The sequence below is a fragment of the Mirounga leonina genome, unplaced genomic scaffold (genome assembly GCF_011800145.1).
Source record: "Mirounga leonina isolate KUSES-001 unplaced genomic scaffold, KU_Mleo_1.0 Mir_53, whole genome shotgun sequence".
NCBI classification, from domain to species: Eukaryota; Metazoa; Chordata; class Mammalia; order Carnivora; family Phocidae; genus Mirounga; species Mirounga leonina.
In genome coordinates this window covers 72,822,393-72,849,263 of record NW_023270807.1, presented here as the reverse complement: position 1 = coordinate 72,849,263, position 26,871 = coordinate 72,822,393, and the positions used below count along the sequence as shown (strand labels likewise).

General features: G+C 35.0%; 2 protein-coding genes across 2 annotated transcripts in view; one reads left to right on the top strand and one right to left on the bottom strand.

Annotated features, from left to right (window-relative positions):
* CEP85L (centrosomal protein 85 like) overlaps positions 1 to 26,871 on the top strand; it is a 173,849-nt gene that overhangs the window by 52,986 nt on the left and 93,992 nt on the right. The window contains exon 3 of the mRNA XM_034990392.1: positions 9,225 to 10,012. Within this exon, the coding sequence (XP_034846283.1) occupies positions 9,225 to 10,012 (788 nt within the window). The remainder of the gene's footprint in view (positions 1 to 9,224; positions 10,013 to 26,871) is intronic.
* On the bottom strand, positions 15,307 to 26,448 carry PLN (phospholamban). The gene is made up of 2 exons (XM_034990393.1): positions 26,361 to 26,448; positions 15,307 to 17,841 (listed from the first exon to the last, which is right to left on the bottom strand). The coding sequence occupies exon 2, from the start codon at positions 17,738 to 17,740 to the stop codon at positions 17,582 to 17,584; it is 159 nt and encodes a 52-aa protein (XP_034846284.1). The 5' UTR covers positions 17,741 to 17,841; positions 26,361 to 26,448; the 3' UTR covers positions 15,307 to 17,581.

Sequence of the window (26,871 nt, the reverse complement as noted above, 5' to 3'; positions counted from 1 at the left end):
AATTGTTGGCGTCTTTAAGCTGTACTTCAGATTGTCCTTCGATTAAGTTGCTCATAATCTGGTTGGAGATCAGAAGTGTCTTCTGCCTTCTTGTTTCTGAAGCCAGCTTTTCATTTTGTTTTATAAATACAGAAATGCTTATGCACAGGATTGCATACTATTGCTGTCATGTACAGTTGCTAAAAGAGTAGGCCATACATTTGGCTGTAGGGAAACAAGTTTCTCATTATCCTTAAATAAAAGCAAGCAGTGTAGGAAAACATGATTTATTATGATATTGATACTTGACATACAGTTTTCCTAATGTTATTGATAGTTATTTTTATATGATTCTTTTGTGTGATTAGTCTCAGACTTTATGCAGATACCATAATGTCAAAAGAGGACTTACAATATTTTATCAGGATTGCTCTAGCTTTTTGGGATCTGTTGTGGTTCCATACAAATTTTGGGATTGTTTGTTCTAGCTCTGTGAAAAATGCTGGTGTTATTTTGGTAGGGATTGCGTGAAATGTGTAGGTTGCTTTGGGTGGTATAGACATTTTAACAATATTTGTTCTTCCAACCCATGAGCATGGAAAATTTTTCGCATTTCTTTGTGTACTCTTCAATTTCTTTCATAAGTATTCTATAGTTTTCAGAGAAGAGGACTTGGTATTTTAGGTGTATCTTTTGTAAACATTTTAACTGGATTAAAAATGATTTGGACAATTCTTTTTGAGTAGATTTGCACTTACTGCGATGATTATTATATTTTGGTGCATTTTAAAACCCTATTGTATACTTTCCTTTCTGCTTTCATCTCAGGTTTTTTCCATCCTTTCTTGCCTTCTTTTGATTGACTTTTTTCTTCATGCCATTTTCCTAATAAAGAAAATTTTCTAATGAAGAAGTTATACACTACCTATGTTTTTAAAAAACAGCTTTATTGAGATATAATTTACATACCATACAATTTACCCAAAGTGTACAATTTAATGGTTTTTAAAATATTCTTATTATTGTACAGTTATTACCACAATCTAATTTTAGAACATTTTTAGCCTCCCCAAAAGAAATCCACTAGCTGTCACTCTTCATTTTCCTAAGCAACCACTAATCTTTTCTGTGTCTATAGATTTCTTTGTTCTAGACAATTCCTATAAACTGAATCATCTAATATGTAGTCCTTTGTGACTGATTTTCACTTAGCATAATGTTTTCAAGATTCATTCATGTTGTAGCATATATCAGTACTTCATTTCTCTTTATTGTCATATAATATTCCATACTATGGATAATACCACAATTTTTCTTTTCATCATTTGATGGACAGTCAGGTTGTTTTGGCTTTGGGATGTTAAGAATAATGTCTCTATGAACATATTTGCATTCTTTTGGGTGTGTACGCAGGAGTAGAATTGCTGAGTTGTATGATATCTCTATGTTTAATCTTTTGAGGAGCTGCCGAACTGTTTCCTAAGCAGTGGTGCCTTTTTTCATTCCCACCAGCATTGTATGAGGGTTCCCATTTCTCCCCATCCTTGCCAACATTTATTATCTGTCATTTTGATGATAGCTATTCTAGTGGGTATGAAGTGGTATCTCATTGTGGTTTTGGTTTGCATTTTCCTGATGACTACATGATGTCGAGCATCTTTTCATATGCTTTAATAAGTCCATTTGTATATCTGCTTTGAAGAAATATCTGTTCAAATCTGAACCCATTTTTAAATTGGGCCATTTGTGTTTTTATTGAGTTGTAAGAGTTTTTTAATATAATCTAGATACAAATCCCTATCAGATAAATGATTTGCAAAAATTCTCTCCCATCTTGGGCAAAGTCTTTTTAGTTTCTTGAAAGTCTAATTGGCAGCAAGTTTTAAAAATTTTGATAAAAGTCTAATTTACCTTTACTTTCTTTTGTTGCTTGGGCTTTGGTATTATATTTAGGAAACCACTGCCTGACTTAATGTCATGAATATTTACACCTATAATTTCTTCTAAGAGTTTTATAGTTTAGCCGTTTATAGTCTTATAGTTTTAGCTTAGATTTAGGGCTATGATTAATTTTGAGTTAGTACTTATGGATGGTACAAGGTAAGAGTCCAACTTCATTCTTTGGCCTGTGGCTGTACAGTTGTTCTAGGTCTACCTCTTCTTTTAGTTGTTAATGTAGATGTTATGTAACCCTTAGCTTGACTGTCTAGAATGGTAATTAGAATCTTTTTCCTCCTCTCACAGATATAAGGACCTTAAAAATGGGAATTCTGGGGGTGCCTGGGTGGCTCAGTTGGTTAAGCGTCTGCCTTCAGCTCAGGTCATGATCCCAGGGTCCTGGGATTAAAAAAAAAAAAAAAATTAAAAAAAAAATGGGAGGGCTGATCCACCCTTGTTTTGCGTTAAATGTTATAGTTGCAAATCTTTTCTTTTTTTAGCCCACAAATTAGATACTGTCTTTACTGTTTTATGCAGTTGTTGTCCTTTGTTTTTTTAGATTTAGCTGCATTTGCTTAAAAAGAATCCAACTCTTTGTTTTTATTTTTATTTTTTTACAACTCAGGACTCATTTGTCTTCTTCCTGAGAGAAACAAAAGGAATATTAGTAGTTCTTTTAGTGAGTTTGTTGATGGTAAGCTCTGTTTTTGCTTGACTGAAAATATATTTTGCCCTTATTCTTGAAAGATAGCTTACCTTTCTAAACAATTTTCGGGTGCCTGTTATTTATTGTTAACCCTTTGGAGATATTATTTCATGGTGTTCTGGATTATAAGCTGTTGAGAAGCTGGCTATTACCCTGAGAGTTCTTTTATAAATAGTCTGCCTTTTCTCTCTGGCTTATTTCTCATTGTCTGGTGTTTTGTAGTTTCCTTATGATAAACTTTAGTCTTGCTCTGTAGCTGTGTATGTAATCCACATGAATTCATTTACAATTAATTGTAAACCCTAAGGGGAGGGGATATATTCATATTCATATTTTTGTGAATAAGGTATTTGCATTGTCTTTTTTACCTAGTACAGTGCCTTGTACATAATACATTCCTAGGAGATTCTTTAGTTGAATTATTGTTGAACTTTTTTATATAGCTCTTTTCCTACCAGGATGTAGTTTAGAATATTTTAAAATATTTATAAAAATACAGGAAATGCTTAGAAATGTTCATTTGTTTAAAAAAAAGGATGGAGTTACATGTGGCATAAAAGTTTTTTTCTGATATGATTATAGGATTAGCAGGAAGGAAAAAAAGTATCATGCTGTTGTATAAAACTTTATTGTCTTTGGGTTAGAGTTAAAATTTTTATTTAAAAATGTAATATTTGTTATGATATTTCATATTGACAAATATATTAAGTGGTTACATTTGATTTGATTTGAGAGAGATTGAGAAAGTGTGTGCAAGTTGGGGGGGCACAGAGGGAGAGGGAGAGAGAGAATCTTAAGCAGGCTCCATACTAGGCATGTGGGGCCTGATCTCATGTGGGGCTTGATCTCATGACCCTGAGATCATGATCTGAGCTGAATTCAAGAATTGGATGCTTAACCAACTGAGCCATCCAGGTGCCCCTAAGTGGTTACATTTTAAATCAAAATATTTTGATATGAGGTTATATAGTTTCCTGATTAATTTTTTTAATCTAAAGACTTGTGATTTTTTGTTGTAATATAGGTCTGAAGGGTGTAGTCTTTTTTGAATGTATTTACTTTCATTTAGGAAGGGTAGAACAGAGAGAGACTATAATACAAGAAAAGATAGAATCAGTGTATTCATCTGTTGCCAGATAACAATAACATGACAGTGAAACAAAAGGTTGAGGTTTTGCTCAGAATTCAGAATACATTATCTTGAATATTCACTTGTATTATCAGGTTACAGCAAAGTCCTCCTCTTAGATTTTGGATTGCAAGGGAAAAATCTATCTGAAACCATTAGCTGTACTATGCTATCTGTGAATGCTATAGACCCTGTCCTCTGGTTTTTAAAAGGACTGCCCTTTGCTGGTTTCAGATTTCACTGTGGTAACTTAGATGTGGGCCAGATGCCATTGTAATAACTTGCCTTTGGGATTTGTGGCTACAATTAGATAGTATAATGAAGCACATTAGGAATTGTATTACATCTGTCTCTAATTGCCTGTTTCATTAGGGCAAAAATAACATTCTTTAGGTGTTAATATTTTCTGGACTCATCTCTGAGATATAATGGTCCTTTTTCTAAATATCCATGCTATCAAATATTTAATTTTTTCTTCCTTATTTCCTGTTGTATGTGCATATGTAAATATGTATGTGCTTATGTGTGTGTATAGACTAGGCTTTAATCCTTAGTTTTGGCGGTACTGAATTCTGAAAGTCACAGTATATCAGTTTGTACACTAGAACTCAGATACTGGTGATGGTTGAACCTGGGATATTTAAGCTTGAAAGCTTCAGAACTGGAATCAGACCCAGATGGAGTGATGTTGTAGTGAACAGAACAGAGAATCACTCACTCAACAGTCCTATTTCCTGATCACCTCTACTTTAACTGAATCAGGATCTCTTGGAGAAGGGCTTCAGATCCCAGGTAATTGTTTTTGTATGTTAAAGTTTGAGAAATTCAGATGAGTGACTTTTAGGAGTAACTTCTGTTCTCAGTGTAATGTTCTTTGAATAGCATATATCAATTATTTTCAGATTTGTAGGAGGAAATACTATATGATGTGGAATTGGTTTTTATCACCAATTATTGATTTTCCATGCAGTTGGGAAATATTGAGCTAACAAAGGAAAAGTAGCACATTATCAGATATAAGTAGCAGCCAAGACTGTTGATCTGTGGTCTCAGAGGTTTCAGTTGTGACTTGGAAAGTGAGACAGTCACCTGATACATTATTCATACTTAAGTAACAGTGTTATTTGAGATATTTTAAACTCTTTGGGGTCACAAAACAAAACATCTTTGCAATAGTTTGACCAAATGGTAAGGTTATGCCCCTTGAAAAGAAATTAAGACATTGTATAAAGTTAAATATGAAAACATCTTTCTCCTTTTCTCCTCTTTCCATGATGAGGGGTATACCTTGGTTTATTAAGTTTTGGGTGTATTCTTCCAGACCGTTTCTCTGCTCATGAATATATATGTGTTTACATATATTTGTTTTTATGCTTGCATATTTTAAATACTGATATGTACAGATTGCTTCTCTTCTCTCAAAGGCTATAACAATTTATTTTCATATCATTGTAAGATATTATAGCCTTTAATAATCTTTATGAATAGGATAGGGAACACACTTTAACTATTAATGAGTTTGAACTTTTTTTTTTTTTTTTTTTAGATTTTATTTATTTATTTTTGAGGGTGAGCATGAGCATGAGCAGGAAGGAAGGGCAAAGGGAGACTGAGAGCAGGCTGGGAGCCTGACTCAGGGCTCTCAACCCCAGGATCATGACCTGAGCTGAAGGCAGACACTTAACAGACTGAGCCACCCATATGCCCTGAACATCTTTTTTTTTTTTTAAACATGTATTTTTTATTTGCATTTCTTGTGATTTGCTTTCTGATTTCCTTTGCCTGTTTTAAAATTGGGTTGTTAGGTTTTGTTTTGTTTTTAAATTAGTTCCTTGTATCCTATGGTTATTTAGTTTTTTGTCTGTTATATGATGGAATAACGTTTACTTAGCTTTTTTAATGGTTTAATAATAACTAATGGTTTTCTTTGTTTTTTTATTTAATCTTCACTGTTGTTCTGTCCGTTTTATGGACAAGGGGACTGTGATGCACGGAGGTTAAAAAGATGTTTGAACACATGCCACTAAGTGGTAGAGCCATGATTTGAATCTAAAAAGAGTAATTTTAAAACTGTTACATTTAACCTTTATAATTTATCTTTATTTACAAAGTTTTTTAAATGTAAAAAACAAAATTTCAAATTTGTATTTTTTAAAGTTAAAGATACTTAATGATTTTAATACAAATACTCCTTTAGTAATAGTAACACAAACGTGTATAGATATATACACACACACTTATATATTGGTAAATAGATGTAGTACTATAATATATTAATACAGATATTTCATACACTTTTGGGGACATTTGTCCTATTTCTATTTAGAATTGACCTTCCGTAGCATATGCTTATTTTTTTCTATTGATTATCATAATAATCTGTTGATCTTCCTGTTGCCAATCATTTTGCTTTAATCTGTCCTCAACCCTTTTATTGGAATAATCATTTTAGGTATGGTTTTGATCATGTTACTCCTTTGGAAACTTTCAGTGGTATCACAGTGCTTGATGAATGAAGGCCAGGCTCTTTCCTTACTGGGGCATTTGAAGACTTAAATAATTCTGTTTCATCTTTACCTTTCAAGAATTACCTTGAGGGGCGCCTGGGTGGCTCAGTCGTTAAGCGTCTGCCTTCTGCTCAGGTCATGATCCCGGGGTCCTGGGATCGAGCCCCGCGTCGGGCTCCCTGATTGGTGAGGGGCCTGTTTCTCCCTCTCCCAGCCCCCACTGCTAGTATTCCCTCTCTCGCTGTCTCTTTTGCTGTCCAATAAATAAAATCTTAAAAAAAAAAAAAGAATTACCTTGAGGAAATTTTTTCTGCTTAAAAAATTCAGTCTGCTCGCCTTGATACAATATCTAGTATACTAGTCTTTGAATCCAGTGGTTCAGGTTCAGATTTCCATGGCACTTTGTTTGCATGCAGTATGACATAATGCAAAGCACTGTCATTTCTTGAATTTCTATATGGTATAACCTCAGATGTGGCAGACTGGTTGGAAAGGGGGTGAGAGAATCAGGCACATTTTTCTGAAGCAGAGTTTGCATAACCAGTGAAAGGTTTTCCTCTTTTTAGATTGTGTATTGGGACTGATGGAGTTTGGGTGTGTGGAGCAGGACTAAAGTCCTGCCCTTGCCACCCTAGGGCACAGCCAGTGGTGTGAAGTACAGGCTTGCAGTAGTTGACCTTACTTGCTATATGATCTTGAGCAATATACTTAACTTTTCTAAATGTTAATTTCCTCCTTTGAGCAACTTTTCTTGATACTACATACAGCAGATAAACGGGATAATTTGGTTTTTTCTTTGGGAGTTGCATTCTTCTGGCTTTCATATTTGGATCAGTTAGTGTTCTTAATCAGCTTAATGAAGAATTTATTTAAGGGTGTTTAGTATCTCATAGAATTTTGGGGGAAGGTTGGAGAACCAGGCTTACGGTTAAACTTACAGGTAGTATACCTCAGATCACCTTTGAGAACTGTTACTTCTCCAGCCCCACCATGTACCAGTGCTGCCCAATTGCTGCTACTCTGGGCCAGAACTTGATTGGCTGCCCCTGGTGCTGCCATTGTGGAAGGCTAATGCCTCTGCTGTTGCTTGTACCAGCCAGAAATGGTAGCTGCATACAGAGCCATTTTCTTTTTTTTCTTTCTTTTTTTTTTAAAGATTTTATTTATTTATTTGACAGAGGGAGCGAGCGAGAGCGGGAACACGAGCAGGGGGAGTAGGAGAGGGAGAAGCAGGCTTCCCGCGGAGCAGGGAGCCCGATGCGGGGCTCGATCCCAGGACCCTGGGATCATGACCTGAGCCAAAGGCAGACACTTAACGACTGAGCCACCCAGGCGCCCCCAGAGCCATTTTCTTATGTGACTCACTTCCAAACTGAAATCTTGTGCAGGTGTTTCTGAATGTCTACACCATAATTGCAGAGTCATGTTGGGAATCTGAGGTCTAAAATTAATTTTGGGAGATTAGACTTATAATGTGGGAATTATCCTGAGTATAAAAAGATTCTTCAGAAGCCGATGAGAAGCTTGAACATGATAAATAAATGTTCACTATAATACTTTTGCTTGTATTCTTCCATCTGTAATTTTTTTTTTTTTTTTAAATCTCCAAGTGAATAAATTCTGTACTGGAATTTCATTGTTTGAATTAGTCTACCTGGCTCTTTCTTATCTGAATTTCCTTATGGCCTTTTCAGTATTTCTTTTCACAATATTTTATTTCTTTAAGACAACATCAAAGCTCACAAGAAGTATTAAATATATTCTAGTATGAGCCAAACAGTATGGAAAAATATAGAATAAACTGAAAGTTGCCTTTCACCACTCACCTCTTCTCCCCTCACACTTTCAATTGCTATCCCCTTTTGAAGTGTCCTCTGATAAAAATTGATAATCTTTAATTCTGATTTGACACATTTGATGATAATTTGTCACTTGATGGTAAGTTCATGGAATAGAGAGGTCTTTATTTGTGCTTTGGGTTTCCATGGAGCCTACTAAAACTGTTACTGTGTGTAGCAGAATAATATGTAAAGGGTTGACCTAAGGCAATAGCTGTGTCATCATTTTGGAAGTGAAGGCTTACAACTTGAGGATTTAGTGACTGCAGAGAAAGGTAGCAGTCTAAGTAGACTCCAGGAGTTCTAGCTTGGGAAACGTACCATTGATGTTGCCATTTAAGGGAGCCTGGGAATGGAGGAACTACTCTGTATCCACAAGCATATTGCTAGAGTGCTTTCTAATTATATTCCATTATTGTAGGATCTCCTTTACCCATATTTCTGATTTGAATTAGAGTTTGGGAAGGTGCTAAAATGTTTGAGTACGGCATAGATTTCCACAGTTTAGGAAAGGCTGTGAAAAATACCATTTTCTAGTAGAGTTATTTCTGAGGCTTCAGTGCTGGATGATGAGGAAGACCTCTCAGTGGGGAGATGGATTTTTCTATTTAAAAAAGTAACAATAGGGCGCCTGGGTGGCTCAGTTGGTTAAGCGACTGCCTTCGGCTCGGGTCATGATCCCAGGGTCCTGGGATCGAGTCCCGCATCGGGCTCCCTGCTCTGCGGGGAGCCTCCTTCTCCCTCTCCCACTCCCCCTGCTTGTGTTCCCTCTCTCGCTGTGTCTCTCTGTCAAATAAATAAATAAAAAATCTTAAAAAAAAAAAAAAAAAGTAACAATAATTAGGTTAAATAGGGTGACTACAAACCTGTTTTCTAGTCACTTGTTACCTGTAAGTAGATAGTAAATGGGCATATATTTCATTATGTATTCATTTTTAGAAAATAATATTTGAAAATATGTTTGGTTTGTTTCAGATAAACCTAATAATAATAACCTCATTTTGATAAAGTGTCTTTGAAAACCTTGTGCTTGGAAACCATATTCAGATATTTGTTTTGGCATTTTGCATTTAGCAGATTTTTTTCCTGTTAATTACAACTAATTTGACATTCTTTTCTCTTTCCAGATCATTCAACTTCAAGTGGCACATTATCTTTTAAGCCTAGTCGATCATTGGTTACTCTTCCTACTGCCCATGTCATGCCGTCTAACTCCAGTGCTTCAGTTTCCAGACATAGGGAATCATTGACATCAGAAGGCTCAAAATGGAGTACAAGCCTCATGCAAACATTGGGAAACCATAGTAGGGGAGAACAGGACTCTTCACTAGACATGAAGGACTTCCGGCCTCTCCGGAAATGGTCATCTTTATCCAAACTCACTGCCCCGGATAACTGTGGCCAGGGTGGCATCGTACATGCTGATGAGTCAAGGAGTGGTTTGGAAAAGACAGGGAGAGCCAAGGTTTTAACGTCGCAACTAAGAACAATTGGGCCTAGCTGCTTACATGATAGTATGGAGATGCTTAAGCTAGAGGACAAGGAAATAAATAAAAAACGATCATCAACTCTGGACTGCAAATATAAATTCGAGAGCTGTAGCAAAGAGGACTTTAGAGCTTCTTCCTGCACTCTTAGGAGACCGACCTTAGACATGACATACAGTGCCTTACCTGAAAGCAAGCCCATTGTGACAAGTGCAGAGGCCTTTGAACCTCCGAAATATTTAATGCTGGGTCAACAGGCAGTAGGTGGAGTTCCCATTCAGCCTTCTGTGAGGACGCAGATGTGGCTTACAGAGCAGTTGCGGACAAACCCTTTGGAAAGTAGAACTACAGAGGACTCTTACAGTTTAGCTCCTTGGCAACAGCAGCAACTTGAAGAGTTTCGACAAGAAAATGAAACACCAATGCAGGTAAAGCTCAAAGTCTAGTGTTTGCTTCCCTCCAGTGGATGTTAGGAGTAAGCACACTTGCAGTAAGCATAGGACAGTGTCCTTGTCCGTAGGCGCAGCTTGTTTCGCTTTTCCTTTTTCCTGCAAGTTACTAAGCATAAAGGGTATAAACTCCCAAAGTACTGTTTTGATAAACAAAAGTTAAGAAATATTTGAGGCTGATTAACATGAAAAACTTAAAATCTTGTACCTTAGTCTTTACTTTCCTTCTCATTTGTTAAGTGAGCATAAAGATAAACAAAGCAACACATATTCAGTTTAAAGAAATGTGAAACAGACAAAGGAACTGGCATGGTATAATAGAACATTAACTTGGGAGTATGGGGGCTTGGATTTTGTTTCTGTCAGATTCAGAACCTGGATGATTTTCTATCTGGGCCTCAAGTTTCTTTTCCTTTTTTTTTTATCGATATATAATTAACATATAACATTACATTAGTTCCAGTTCTACAACATAATGACTTGATATATATATGTTTTGTGAAATGATCACCACAATAAGTCTAAGTCTGGTCTGGTTAATGTCCATCACCATATAGTTTCAATTTTTTTTTTTCCTTGTGATAACTTGTAAAATTTTGTCTCTTAGCAACTTTCAAATATATAGTACAGTATTATCAACTATAGTCATCATGCTGTACGGTACATCCTCATGACTTGGAAGTTAGTATCTTTTGACTTCACCCATTTTCCCCACCCCTAGCCCCTGGCAACCACCCATCAGTTCTCTGTGATTTTTTTCTTTCTTTTAAGATTCTACATATAAATGAGATGATACAGTATTTGTCTTTGACTTCTTTCACTTATCATAATGCCCTCAAGATATATTCATAATGTCACAAATGGCAAGATTTCATTTTGTTACAACTGAATAATATTCCATTGTATATATACCACATTTTATTTGTTCATTCATTCATCAGTGGGTACTTAGGTTGCTTTCATGTCCTAACTATTGTAAATAGTGCTCCAGTGGACATCGGAGTGCATATATCTTTTTGGGTTAGTGTTTTCATTTCTTTCAGATAAATATCCAGAAGGGGAACTGCTGGATCATATGGTAGTAGTATTTTTAATTTTTTGAGGAACCCCCTCATACTGTTTTCCATAGTGGCTGCACCAATTTACATTCCCACCTACAATGCACAAGGGTTGTCTTTTCTCCACATCCTTGCCAATACTTGTTATCTCTTGTCTTTTTGCTAATGACCATTCTAACAGGTGTGAGGTGATAGCTCATTGTGGTTTTGATTTGCGTTTCCCTGAAAGTGATGTTGAGCACCTTTCATGTGTCTGCTGGCCATCTGCATGTCTTCTCATTTCTTCATATATGAAATGAGAAGGTGGAACTAAAGTCAGGTGGTGTTTGAAATGTATTTAGGTTTATAAGCAGATATGTGCTTATTTTAAAAAGATTAAGTTGGGTCAGGGGGTGCCTGGGTGGCTCAGTCGGTTAAACATCTGCCTTCAGCTCAGGTCATGATCTTAGGGTCCTGGGATCAAGCCCCACGTCGGGCTCCCTGCTCAGTGGGGAGCCTGCTTCTCCCTGTCCCTCTACCTGCCCCTCCCCCTGTTTGTGTGCTTGCCCTCTCTCTCTGTCAAATAAATGAAATCTTGAAAAAATTTATTAATCAGTTTGAGGAAAGCACTTTATAAAATACCACATATAAATAAAAGTGGTGTGTATCCCCTAAAGTAACATGTAAATGTGTACATTTCTTGATCTGGAAATGTTTTCTATTCCAGGATAATTTCCACAGCTCATTTTAAGTGGGAAAGCAGTTAGCTATAGAATTTTTTGTAAATCCTATCATCCATTTTTTATTACCAGAATTTTCTGAAACTCATTAATTCTATCAGAAATTGTAAAATTTCCCTTAGAGAAAACACTTAAAATTACTATTTATTACTGCTACTAATAAAAAATAGTAAAGATTAAAGGAATACATCCTATTAAAGGATAAAGAGATCACTTATCTGGAAACCTCACAAATCTGAGTCCCAAAACATACACACACCTGAATGTGCTACATTTACAGGGGAATCCTTAACACATCCCATGTGCCTTCCTTATTCTTGTTTGGGCACAGTACTAAACAATCTTGATTATATATAAAAAGTACATAACCAAAAAGAACCATTATTATGATGTTTGAATTACAAATCAGAAAAGAGCAGTTTAACCAGATTTCTGATTTATCAGTTCAAGTGATTGAAAGATAGGAAACCTAATTTTTATAATTTTTTTAAAGATTTTATTTATTTGAGAGAGAGAGCATAGAGGGAGAGTGAGAGGGAGAAACAGACTCCCTGCTGAGCAGGGAGCCTGATGCAGGACTCGATCCCAGGACCCTGGGATCATGACCTGAGCCGGAGGCAGACGCCTAACGAACTGAGCCACCCAGGCACCCCGGAAACCTAATTTTTAAAATACTATTCTATTTTAGTTCTCAAATGCTTTGTGATTATATGAGACCAGGGATCAGGTGGTTATTTCTCCAGCTGGTATTTTTGCACAGAATTGTAGTTGTCCATGGGGTGCTGAGTAATACTATTCCAACCTGAAGGTGTGATAGAAAGGTAACTGAGAAAATTGAATGAATTTAAAAGAATAAGTACTAATTTACTTCTTTCATTCTGCTTGGAAAATCCTGTGCTTTGAAGTTTTTCCCAACCTTGAAACAATGCAAAGAGAATAGGAAGCTTGGAGGTGCACTGTAGAGCCAAACTTATTTTTAAATCTTCTCCCTAGTACATGGTAGAGGAAGAAGGCTACTAGAGGACATTTGCACACACCCTGGGTTGTCCTGCTTTTTGATGAACCGTATTTGGGATGGTCTCTTTGTAGTGCTCCTAAGTGTTGTAGTAGAAAGATGAAACCAGGTAAAGAAAACTTAGACTCTTCATGTCTAAGTTTTAATGGTCCGTTTTCTTCTCATTCCCTTCTTGTACTATTACAGAAAACAGTTCTTGAATACCTTCTTCTCCTTGGAGCCTCCAAGTGCTGTCTTTACTATAAAAGTTCTCATCTTGGTTGTTTCTTTTCTTTTTTTTTTAAAGATTTTATTTATTTGACAGAGAGAGAGCACAAGTAGGCAGAGCAGCAGGCAGAGGGAGAGGGAGAAGCAGGCTCTTCGCTGAGCAGGGAGCCTGATGCGGGGCTTGATCCCGGGATCATGGGATCACCACCCGAGCCGAAGGCAGATGTTTAACCAATTGAGTCACCCAGGCATCCCCAGCTTGGTTGTTTCTTAAAAGACTTTAAAGAATTGACTTCCGTTTAGTCTAATTTCCATAAAGGGAAGAGCCATAATAAGGATCAGCCTGTCTGATAAATTGTGAGAATGTGTATGATTTTCAATGTGTATGATTTTCAAGCACAACTCCTAAACTGTCACCATAAAAGAAACCTCTCTTTTTACAACCAAGGAAAGGAAATTGGCAGAGAGTCACAATCTAACACCACCATAGATTTATATAGAACTTTGTAGCTCTCGAGAGTGTTTTATCTCATTTGATCTGCACAGTTCTTTCCCTGCTTTTCTCCCTCCAAAGGTTAATATTGTAATGTGGAAGTTTTGCTCTTCTTAGGAATAATCACTGAGTCAGCCTCACAGTGTCATGCTCATGCTGTTCCTTGATTCCCATGATTTCCTACTAACTCAGCTAGAATGCAGGTAGTGTAGTACTCTGAAACATTTTCCTTTGTGAGTGAAGAGAGGCCATCTATGCCTTCAGGTGGTTAGAATATAGACCTCCATGTGCAAACTGTCTTTGGGTCTTTCCTGTTCTATGTCACCCCTCTCCTCCCACCCTCCCCAAAAGCACTCTGACCCTACAAGGACTATGACAGAAGAGAAAGACAAATGACAGAGCCTTGTCTTCTCTTTGGAAAGAATATGTCCCTTACCATGTCCCTCTTTTCTTTCTTTCCTGGGGGGTGGGGGAACAGGGGAAGGGATGAGATGCTCACAGTGCATCTCTCAGGCAGTAGTCAAGAAATGGTCTGTTTATTGATGAAGTTTATCTTCTTTCCTCTTACATTCCTTAGGATGTTGCTAAATTCTGTGTTGCAATCATTTTAAAAAGAGGAAGATAAAATTTTGTACCCCAGGGCGCCTGGGTGGCTCAGTTGGTTAAGCGACTGCCTTCATCTCAGGTCATGATCCCACGGTCCTGGGATCGAGTCCCGCATCGGGCTCCCTGCTCTGCGGGGAGCCTCCTTCTCCCTCTCCCACTCCCCCTGCTTGTGTTCCCTCTCTTGCTGCCTCTCTCTCTGTCAAATAAATAAATAAAATCTTTAAAAAAAAAAATTTGTACCCCATTTAAATCATGACAGGGCTTGATCAGCCAAAATACTGGAACCTAATGATTTCAGCATATTTTGCTGAAAAATTTATATAAATAAAAAATGTGAATAAAAATTTGATAAAATGACTTAAATGACTTGGTTTTTGTTTAACATGATAAAAGAATGAAAAAGTTTTATTTTTAACATGAGTGTTTTATGTATTCTATTGCATACCTGAAAAGAAACAGTTTTCTTATTTTTGTATTTTTTTTTTTTTTTACTGTTTAAGAAGATATAACTGCACTGAAAGATGTGAACCCTGTGGCACTCTAAATAGATAGGATGTGACATGACACATTCACTCAGTAGCTAAAAAGCATATAATTGGTTGTTGTTTTTTTTTAAGATTTTATTTATTTATTTGACAGAGAAAGACACAGCGAGAGAGGGAACACAAGCAGGGGTAGAGGGAGAGGGAGAAGCAGGCTTCCCGCCGAGTAGGGAGCCCGATGCGGGGCTTGATCCCAGGACCCTGGGACCACGACCCGAGCCGAAGGCAGATGCCCAACAACTGAGCCACCCAGGCGCCCCAGCATATAATTGGTTTTTGTATACATGCTTTAATAAATTAGTAATGTGTTTGACTTTTTTTAACCTTATTTTCTACATAGTATTGGCATATAACTTTATACATCTTAAAGTTGTGCTGTTACTTAGCAGAAGGGCAAATTTTTTTTTAAACTTATCATTTTCTCACTTTGCCAGAATAAAAAATAATCAAAGGAGAAATAAAATCTAAATAGTATAAAATTCATTATTTTATGTAGGTCTGCCCTCTTGTGTCTATATGAGGAAATGTTGATCTTTTGAGAAAAGTCATTGAAAACAATCTACCAATGCAAAAGTGCTTATAAATTGTTTTATGGCCATATCAATCATGAGTTGTATTAAAGAGCGATTTCACTGAGTTCAAGAAGGTTCTTTTTAATATAGGTCATTTGCATTAAATAAACATTTTGAACCGACTAAAATATAAAGGGCAACATTGAACATTTAAAAATTAGTTCATTTTTAGTACTCTGTAAATTAAGATTAAAATTTATTCTACAGTAGAAAGAACATTTGGTATTTAAAAATTTTAAATACATTGTTTTATTATATCTTACTCTTTACATATCATGATAAACAGAATAAATAAATTCCATTTAAAGAATAGGTTTTTGTTCTACATTATAATGAGTTACAGTATTCTGTAATCCTCAAGAAAAAGGTTTTAATTTCTATTAAAGTCAGCATGAAAAAACAAAAAACTTATTTCTATTTACTTAGGGAAATACCCCATTACTTCACATTTTATAGTTTGATGTCTATATTGTAATAATGAACAATACAATGAAAGGAACGGAATTTAGCATTTCAAGTTTCCCACTTATTAACATCAGTGCAGCTAATTATAGAACTTGGTACTTTTTTCACAAGTAATTACTGAGACCAGTGATGTGAATGTGTTGCTTATTATTTATAAGCTTTCTAGTTGATATTAGGGATCTCCAACCCATAGATGAGGCTTTGCTGAAATCTCCCTGTCAGTATGAAATCCTTTTTCCTCTGTTCCTCAAATATCAGTGAATCAAAACTATCCCCTTCCCCATCTCCAGTACCTGTCAGGTACCCAGAAAAAATTAAAAGCAGTGTCTCCTTTACTAATCTGTTAGCCACACTTGTGCTATAAACCAAGATCAGTACTGACTTTTCAAATTCTTTTAGTAACCACATTTTAGCAAATCATACAGTAAATTATGTGTCCTCTACTCTTTTAGTAACTGCTGTATTAGTAATATGTCTTGAATTGAAGTTAAAATTATTGGACTATGCAGTATAGGTATAAACCACTTTAGGCCTAATTCTAAACCGAATCAAGTTAAATTAACAAATTTTGGTGAATGTATTTTCCAGTACCAAGTTTTACTTCTGTTATGAGGTGGAAGATATTTTTAAGTGATCAGAGGGGAAATTGAAAATATATTCAGCAAGAAAATAATTGTAGATTAACTTCGCTGGGTTTATAATTTAGCATGATATTGACCATTTGGTTGACAGATTAAGGAAAATAGCTATGTCCTCTTATAAACCGTAGGACAAAAAGTTCCTGTCAAAATGTGATCAAAGAATTAATTTTGGGGAGTCCCCAATTTTATTTTTTTTTAATGCTTGAAAGGGCATATTTTCTTTTTATTATTTTTGAAATTCTTCTCCTTGCCTATATTGAGGATGAGGTTAAGAATAGACGACAATCTATAAAATCGTTCTAAAGTCTTAAGATTTCATGATTTCAAAGACATAGTGTGGTAGGTTATCTACTTAGATGATCAACTACAGTGCTTTAAGTTAGGGTAGACTCTGTTCTACTAGTGTATTAGTAATTATGGCTAATCATATTGTCATCTGTTAAATTAACCAGTAGTTCTTGTCTGCTGATCATAATGTACTACAGAGAACACATTTATGGTTTGCCTTCATACTAGCATTCTATAATTGTTTGAAAAAATTAGTTAAGAGAAATTTTATTTATATAAGAGTATGGCCTTACTTTTTCTTATTTGGTTCTCTTAAACTTTAAAAAAATGTTAGTGTAGTACAGAGAAAGAATACAATTTCTATTTTAAAATGTAGGTTATGTGAGTTACTACAAAGAGTTCTGAATGATAATAATAAAGATAACAGATGTGAGGAATCAGTAGGCTATTTCAAATGATGACTGTTCATTTGAATGATTATATTGGTACTTGGTGAAGACCTGAAAAATATTTAATAAACATCACGGAGGCTTTTACAGTACAATATAAATTATATTTACCCCAAATAGTGAAGCTCATGCTTTATACATGAAGTGAACTGGTTAGCAGTGCAGTTTCAAAACTAAAGCCTACATCATCCTCAGAAAAGATTTGGGATAGAAACTTACAAGCTCCGTAAGTTTCTGAATTCAAGTTATATTATGCACACTTACAGTCATTTGAAGTTAATTTTTGAAAATAAAGCTCTTTTCATGTTTACAAGATCCCGCAGATGAATATATTTGCTAACAATTAGTTTTGTCCTGAATCTTGACCTTTTCACAAAGAAATTCTTCTACTTAGGAAGTGGTCTGTTATGTAGTATTTTTTTCCCTTCTTCATGGGATGACAGATTTTAAGCTGATGGTCACAAGTTGCATCACTGGAGATTGCAGCAGAACTTCAGAGAAGCATCACAATGATGCAGATCAACAAGAGACATATTAAAATGAGACAGAAATTTATAAATAGGTTCTGGAGATTTTGACGTGCTTGTTGAGGCATTTCAATGGTTGAAGCTCTTCTTATAGCAGAGCGAGTGAGGTATTGGACTTTCTCCATGACCCCAGGAAAACAGGAAGTCTCAAGTTTTAAATGGTGAAGAAAAAGGTAAAAAGCTGACAGTCAAATGTGAGCTCAGTCACTCTCTTCTTTTGGATAGCCTGGAATGTAAAAATAGCGAATGGATTAGGATCATGTGTGTAACCTATTCTCTGAACAGGTAAAAAACACAATTTTGTATTAATTCATCTTCCTCAATATTATTTGTATTTATGACATCAAATACCTCTGTAGTCTTTTTTCATGAGGATCAATGTGATGTCTTTTTTGTCTTGTGTTTTGAGTGTAAGAACTTCAGTCTTTGCCTCCTCCTCTCAAAATGACTAGAGGTATAGTTTGGTTTAGGGTGCAGCTCATTTTGGACTATTCCTTTGAGCAAAACTTCTCTCATATAGTTTCATAAAGACTATTTCTGTGTGAGCATAATTGTGAACATTAGTGTATTAATAGCTTCAGAGAAAATCTCATAAAAACAAATGCGTGTAAGAAATTATTTTCCAGATGTTGATTTTACCAGAACTATAGATTCAAATGTTTGTCATTCCTTTTTATGATTTTATAGCTTTGTAGAATATGCTCTTTTGAGTAACATTTTAACAAGACTGGATATTAAGTACTGAAGACTGTCAGGCCCAGAAAGCATAGTAATAAAATTATCATCATCTTGGGGCGCCTCAGTGGCGTGGTCGGTTAAGCATCCCACTCTTGGTTTCGGCTCAGATCGTGATCCTCAGGGTCATGAGATCCAGCCGCCCCATCAGGCTCCACGCTCAGCACGGAGTCTGCTTAAGTTTCTCTCTCCCTCTGCCCCTCCCCTTTGTGCGCATGCACACGCACACTCTCTTCCTCTCTCTAAAATCGGTCTTTAAAAAATTATCATTATCTCACTGTGTACCACAGATAGTTCCTATTTAGAAATGACCTGTACTCAAGAGCAGTGGTTTTCATTTGCTTTCTTTCAGAGCTTCCGTAAGTTATTCTGCCTAATGAGTGAAACAAAAATAAGACAATGCATTATTATAGAAAAATTAGAGATTAGAAATTAACTGTAAGTTAAGCGTCTAGAGATAATAGTTACTAAGATTTAGGGATATTTTGTTGTCAATTAGGATATTTCTATATAAATTTTGAAATAAAAATTAGAAGTGGAATTACAAAAAAGCCCATAATTAATTGCCTGGAGATAGTGGGTGTTAACATTTGTTGATATATCATTGTTGATCAAGATATTACCACCTATCCCAGCATCCAGATTTCATTTTCTCCCTAATCTCTACACATTCCATGAAAGCCCAGCTCAAGTGGTCAGCTCCATTTCTGAGAGAGGCTAGTGCTGAAGAGGCAGAGGGGAGAACTGAAAGAATGGGAGAGGGAAGATGTCTCTCAGGCATGATCAGTGAGAACTAGGAATTTAGGTTTACAAAGAAACCCTCTGGTAAATGGTACCCCAGTTTGGCTCTATTAGGTTTGAGTTATATACTAGACTGGGCTTTCATTTGGCTGGAGAGACTGGCCTCCTTCCTATTTTGATGTGTAGTGAGGAAATCCAAATAGCTAACTCAACATCAAACTTCATTCTCTTAAAGAATTGGTAACAACCTGTGTTTCCCTAGCATGTGTATGTCTGTAGCATATATTCTTCATTGTCCAACACAAGTGGCTGTTAATTTATAAGACCCCTTCTACTTGGTAGATGGCAGCTTGAGTGTATTTATTTAATTTAATTACTTTTGTTTGAATTCCTCAGATAAAATTCTGTAGAAATAAAGCCTTTTTAAATTTTGTTCTTTTAAAAAATGCACCCTTTATGTTTTTTTCTGCTTATATTTGCATATTATAGATATAATGAATTTATATTATTGGTTAAATGTGGGGAAGATCCCTATTATTCATTCTTTTATGTATTTGACTAGTTGTTTATGTGAGAATGTATAACAGAATAGTTAAGAAAGGAATAAGAACTAGCATTGGTCATTCCTATTAGAACTTAAATTTTCATGAAGTTTCGTGACTTAAATGGTCTACTAGTTCTGATTTTAAAAATTACTTTGAGAAAAAACATGGGAAAGGAGGAAGCTGGCTAGTTGTTCATCATGAAGCATATATGCAAGAGTCATTCCCTACCCTGACACTTTGATGAGTGGGACTTCAGTCACATGAAACATGTCACCTTTCCATAAATACTTCATTGCCTTTTTTGATTCTGTCTTTTGCACATGTTGTTCTGGCTCTGCCTGGAATGTCTACCCCCCCCCCCCCCCGCCCCCCCGCTCTACCTTTGATTCTTTGCCAGGCAAACTTCAGTTGATCCTTAAGGCCCAGTTTAAATATCACTTCCTAATGAAACTTTCCATTACTCATTAAGGTAAAATTGGTTATCACCTCTGCTGGTTTTTAGTGGGGCTTTAGTGTTACCTATATCAGGAGAGTTATCAGGCTGTGCTATAATTTTGATTCACATGTCCTTGTCCCCAGGTAGACTTCTAGTTCATGAGTATAAGGAACTCTACATATTTATTTTGTATTCTAGTATTCAGTACATAGTTGTTACTATTTGAATAAATCAGTGAAGCTGAATAAGGGGCTCTTATGATTTACTTTAATAGTTTTAGAAAATTGTTAATGATCAAGATAGTGCTGGGACTGACAGATTAACCAGTTAGAATAACAGAATTTGATAGTTGAACACATAATCTCCAGTATTCTTCTCAAGTCTCCAGTACAGATGAGGGAAATGAGGCTTAGAGGATTACAGCTTAGATAAATTGTTAATATTAACAGCATTAACCTGAAGGAGGCTTTATACAGATGGGTATTTGGTGTTTGTGAAATATGAAGAGGTACGCCCTAGAGAGATGAACTCTCTACTGATGGAAGTATGATGATGAATATATTTTAAAGATTATCTCATGATATGTCAACAGCCAACTATTACTGAAAAAGGATAGTTTGTTCCTGGAAACAAATGGAGTATAAAGGCAATAACCAAAAATAGTGTTGTTTCTTGTCAAACTTAGAAAATGTTGTTATTCTAAACTGATTTATAGCCACTTTATAATCTTATGCTAAAAACAAATCTGCTTTACATGATGAAATGTTAGTTGTATGCTTTCAATTTATTGGGCCCAGTTTATTTTACAGTGCAAACTCTGGAATGTGTTGAGTCCTGATTCTACTGAACTTCCAAAATCTGAAGGATAATAATTAAGCCAGAATTCATCCATATAAGATGGGTCTCCTGTCATATGTTGAGAATTGAAAAGCTGTGTGTGGGAACGGCACAATTCTATCTTTGGAGTTGTCTGTGACCTTCACCACATCATAGTTTATGGCATGGTTGTCAGGTGTTCATCCTTCTTTTCTCTGCACTCAACAACATACTCTGAGTTTACAATTCCTACAGTCTTTTTCTCTCCTCCATTCTTTAGAGGCAAGCTCTTAATAGGGTAATATTTGGTGGAAAGCCTCATTTTATCTGATGATAATAGAGCATTCTTTTAGGATAATCATAAATAGATTGTATTGGGAGGTTTTGAACTTGTATCTTGCACCAGCAGGGATGGAGATAGAAATTAGTCCTACCTTCCCTTTTAAAGGAAATGTATAGATTAGTTGTTTGGGACAGGAGGAGTAAAGACACTTTAAAAATTAATTCATCACCCAGGCTGTAGAATCAGAATATTGAAAATACAAAAGATTCTTTGATAGGGATCTGGTTGTAGAAATGCCATATTCCTGTCTCTTGAGTTACATGTAAGAGGCAGAAAAGTACCCACACAGTATTTTGTATACTGTGTGATCTATGATTATTTTTGGAGGAATGGGAAGAATACTATTCTTTTTTAAAAAAATTATTTATTTATTTGTCAGAGAAAGAGAGAGCACAAGCAGGGGAGCAGCAGGCAGAGGGAGAAGCAGGCTCCCCGCCGAGGAGGGAGCCCGATGCGGGACTCGATCCCAGGACCCTGAGATCATGACCAGAGCCAAAGGCAGATGCTCAACCGACTGAGCCACTCAGGTGTCCCAGAAGAATACTATTCTTTATAGGATTTATAAAGTCTTTCGTTGTCCACTTTTCCTCGTTTGCTCAAAAAAAGTGAAATTGGGAAGTATATACTGTCAAGTTCAAGATCCTATTCTGTTTTTTGAAATGGAGGAACAAAAGAGACAAACCACAGGGAACTCTTAATCCTTCAACTAAGACAGTACCATGGTAGGCAAAATTTGGGTGGAAGGTACTGTATCAGCTTCCACAAGGGCCCTCGCTTTGTAGTGAGTCCTATTTCTTAATGTAATATTAGATGCATTCTTGTGCAGAACAGGCCTCAGTCTCAGTAGACTTTGGAAAACTTTTGGTGGTCTGCTTTATGTCTTGCTAGGAAATTGAAACCTTAACAATAGCAGTATATGGTGAGCAGCAGTCCTCACCTATAATTTAAGTACTTTCAGTGCTTTGCATAATTTTCTAAACTTCAGTTTGGGGGGGTACTTTCTCTGCTGAAACCATAAATTCCTGAGATTCTTTATGGAATTCACAATTTTGCTTTTTTATTTTTGACTGCTTTTAGTAAATGGGGGTATATTTTCCTAGTAAACTCAAGTAATACTCATCTAACACTGCAGTCCAACAGATACTTTTTAGAATTTTTTTTCCATTTAATTGGTTCAGAAGATTAGAATTCTCTATAGATTTGAGTGTATAGGACTTATCTATATTAAGATTACTTGGGGGTTTTATTTTTTCTTACTAATCACTGTCATTTTCACAGATATCTGGAAGTGATTGTATATGCATGTTTTGTGACTTGTTGAATTAAGTCAGGACAGTTCATCATAGATTTATTATCAATCTGTTGGCATCCAGAAGTTCAATTTGGTAGAATAATTTTCTTTTTGAGATTACCTAATATTAAACTTGGATGTTCTATTTCAAGTTACTTTGTGGCAGCAACATTCCAGAACTTTGTTGGTCCACAGTGGCTATTTGAAAGAAGCTTCACTGCTTCTGCCTGGTTATGAAAAGAATTGTGTAAACATAAAAATCAGTATATTCTCAACCCCTAAATTGACTCCATAATGAAATGTTTTTCTTGCTGTAAAGCTCTGCTTTGAGGAAAATTCATTAAACAATAGCATAGAGAGATTTTCTCTTTGAAATTGTCACATTGCGGTTGCTGTTTTGTCTGTAGGCTTGTCCTCATTATCTGTTTTTGTTAAAATTAATTTATTCACAATTAAAGTATTCTTTTTAATCCTGTAGTAGTTGAGACTTAAGATTCTTCTTTGGGGGGAAAAGATATGGGAAGGGAATGCAGGGGGAAAGTTTTAAGGAAAAATGAATGCTAGTTATATAAACCCCCCACTAATGTAAAGTGAAATGGTCTTTTTTTTTTTGAAAGACCTGAAGGTGGAGTACATTTTAAAAATCGCTAGAGGTCCTCAGTTGACTGAGTATACTGGGGTGGAGCTGTAGACCCAGGCTTCACTTCACTGTGTTTATTTGGTAATATATGCTTCAGAATTATGTAGGGTAAGAACATTGAAGTACAATTTCTAGAAATGTTCAAAAGACTATGTATTATCTAATTTAGGTAATTGTAATTTAGAAAGATTATTTCCTTGATTTTTAACCTTTAGGTTTATTCCTTTGCTACTCTGATCAACACTGTTAATTCACAGTTTAGATGAAAAGTCATTTTCATAGCATAAATAACAAAGCAAGATTCCTCGGTTCAAGCACTTAAAAATAAATGGGGTGGAATATTTTAAATGGTAGAATGTGAGGAGGTCAGAAATGAAATTGAGATAAGGATTTAATATTGGAACTGGAATAAAGTACAAAAGTATGGTTTTTGTGAAAAGTTTTGAGAAATTAACCTAGATTTTAGGCATCAAGGCTAACCAGATCAAAGTCATGAATATTTTAGGAACGAAACAAATTAAAAGGAAACACTGTGGTATGTTACATTGTTTTTTTAAAGACTGTGCAGTTATTTTGAGTTTTGCCTTCCATGGTTTATTGCTTAATAACAAGGATATCTATCATTTTCTTATGTCCCTGTCTTTAAAAGTGATCAGGAGAATATTATATAGGCTATTAAGGACATAACGCCCCATACGTAAATTAGTTTTAAGTGAAATGGAGTGGTTTTGAATTTAAATGAAGTTTGTGTCCTCTAACTTTGCATTTAGGGTACCACTAACAGTATTTGAGGACTTTCAGTTTATTTTGCTTTGCCAATGTCATGATGTATTTTTAAGCCATGTTGATCAGTGGATGTGATGTGCATGTGGTTTAGAGTTCTAAAATCTTGGCTCTGGCCAAGGCACCACCATTTCCTAGCTCCATGACCTTGCAATTCACCTTTTTGTATCTGTTTCCTAAATTATAAAATAGAGATTCAGTATCAAACATACAGGGAGTTAAAAGAATCAAATGAAATTTTTGTATATACCAGTACATTTAGAAGATTGTTCAGAAATAAAGAAGTTTTAATTGACTCTTTATTTCTAGGATTGGTAATAAACATAAAGTCTAACTTAGAGAGTTAATCTATTCTTTACATTTAATTTTTACTTAAAAATTTAATATATTACATAATCTAATACATATTACATAATACATTTAATACATTAAAATTTTTATTCTTTTATACAAATTTTGTTTATACAAATATTTTGTTTATACAACTATTCTTTCTCCGACTAATTAGATTAAGAAACAATACATAAAAATATGTAACCAAATAGTTTTATTCTGGAATATTATTTTCCTTAATGTCCACTACAGTCCTGTTAAAATAATTCTGATATTTGCATTTTAGGAAATGATAGTGACTGACTTCTGTTAGTAAAGCAAGTACTTTAGCTCTTTTACGTGTTTTTAAAACAATCAATTTTTCATAAGCATTCTTCATATTTCTTCCATTTTATTTCATCTGACACTTTTTTTTTACACTTAATTTTAAACTTCCTGTCTTCGTAAATAAAGACAATACTTAAATTTCACCTTACGATAAAGATAAACTAGTGGGAACATAATGTCTGGCACTAGGGTATTTATGTTTAAAATTTGAACAACTATCACTATAACTGTGTAATTTTTATTAGCCTGTATACATTACATTATTTATCTAAGGATAACTTTAATAGCAGAATTTGTGCTCTTTCTAGAAATTATCCAACTTCTTGGAGCAATATATGTGATGTTGCGAAATTCTGGTACCATAAAAGAATCCATGAATATCCCATTTGAAGTGTGGGAATGTAATTTGTTAGGTATTTGAGTAAAAAATGCATAAATATGTACATAAAACACCGCACCAAGTGACTTTTATGTGATATCAAAGGAAAAACATTTTATGAATATAAAAATAATGAGAGGCAGTTACAGTGCCTCAGTGGTAGGCAAAAATTAGAAATGTTTTTGCATGTCTTAAGGAAAGCTGCTTGTGGAATTACAAAGTTCTTTCTGTAAAAAAACTAAGAGTTAGTATTTGTCATAGGAACCTAGAATTCCAGAGATAAATTGTATTTTGACATACATGTGAAAATGTCCTCTATGTCCTGACAGAGATTTAAGAATGAAGACACATTTCATATATTAAACTGAGGATTGTAACATCAAGAGTAAGTGGAATTCAAACAGAAGTCATAAAATTTATTGTATCATCTTCATTTCTGGGCATTTAAAGAATTTCCTTCTCTCTCATCACTCCCCTTCTAAATGCAGGAGAGGATAATGAGAAACCAGGGAAGATAGTAACTTGATAACAGTCTATTCATTAATAGGCAGAATAAACATTTTTATCAAATTCACTCAAATGAGATATTTAGGAATGTTCTGCCAAAATAATGTCTCTTTATTTTTAAAAAGTGCCAAATTGGTATTCTCTAACTTTACAAAGAATTTTACATGTGTTTTTGATGGATGTTTTAAAATTTCCAAGCTTGTTATTTATGATACAATGTTGGATTTCATATAAGTAACTGAATTTATTAAATCTTGGAATTTTTTTTAGAAGTGTTTGTTAAAAGTTGAGTGGACTTTATAGAGTGAAAAAGTCTCCAAATGCATTTTAAGAGTAGTTTGTGTATTACTTTATGTCAAGAATCATAATGATGATGTTGGAATAGTCATGCTAGCAGTGTGCATGTTGTGCAGTCACACGACTGCTGATAGAATCACAGAGGTAACTGGAAGCCCAGTCCTACCGTATTTCTCAGCACAGTTAACAGATAATGAGATGAAGCCATTGTTTTTGCTTGAAGAAATAAAATCTCCATTACCACCAAATATGGTAACATAATTGAAAGATATTTTAATTGACAGAAATCTGCTTTTGAAAAGCAAAATAAAAATGAAAGTCAAATTAAAATGACAAACCAATAACCAAGGTCAAAGATGATATGACCTCTATTATTTCAAAGTTAAGTTTTAGTCTTACTATGACTGAACAGATATGCATTTATTTAGAAATTAAGGTTTTTGTCATATCAAACATTTTATTGTTTAACTTGGAACTGAAATTTACAAAACATGATTAACTCTTGAAAAAGTTCAGTAATTTTGAATTATAGAAAACAAGAATTACCAAAATCAGTGAAATCTATTTCTTACCTTGGCTGTTGTGATGATTACAATATAGAGTATTTTGAGTTGTATGAAGTCTTATCGGTGTTTAGTTGGAAAGTTTTCTGACTCTGTTACCAGACTTATGGCAACAATTGAAGTAGGTGTAGGAGAAAAAGTGCTCTAGGGCGGTCTTAATGATGTCACATAAGAATTCTGAAGTTATGATTGGTTAGCCATAGTCTTATCACAACCAAACTTTTTAGAATGTCACTTATCTTACTTCAAGTATGGAAAGGTCATTAACACTTTGTGTCACATTTTTTACTTGTAATTTTTTAAAGTATATGGGAGATAAATGAAATAAAAAAAGTTCGGGGTAGTAGAAAGCTCCCTTTAAAGATTCATGTATCTTGGGGCTTAGCAATAATTGTGTACTGATGGTGATAATGTTGAAGAACTAAAATAAATATATAGGAATTTTAATGAGTAAGAATATTACTAGCTTAAGTCAAACAACTTGCATTGTGTCGCTCCTGTTGCTTTAGCACTGCAGTTT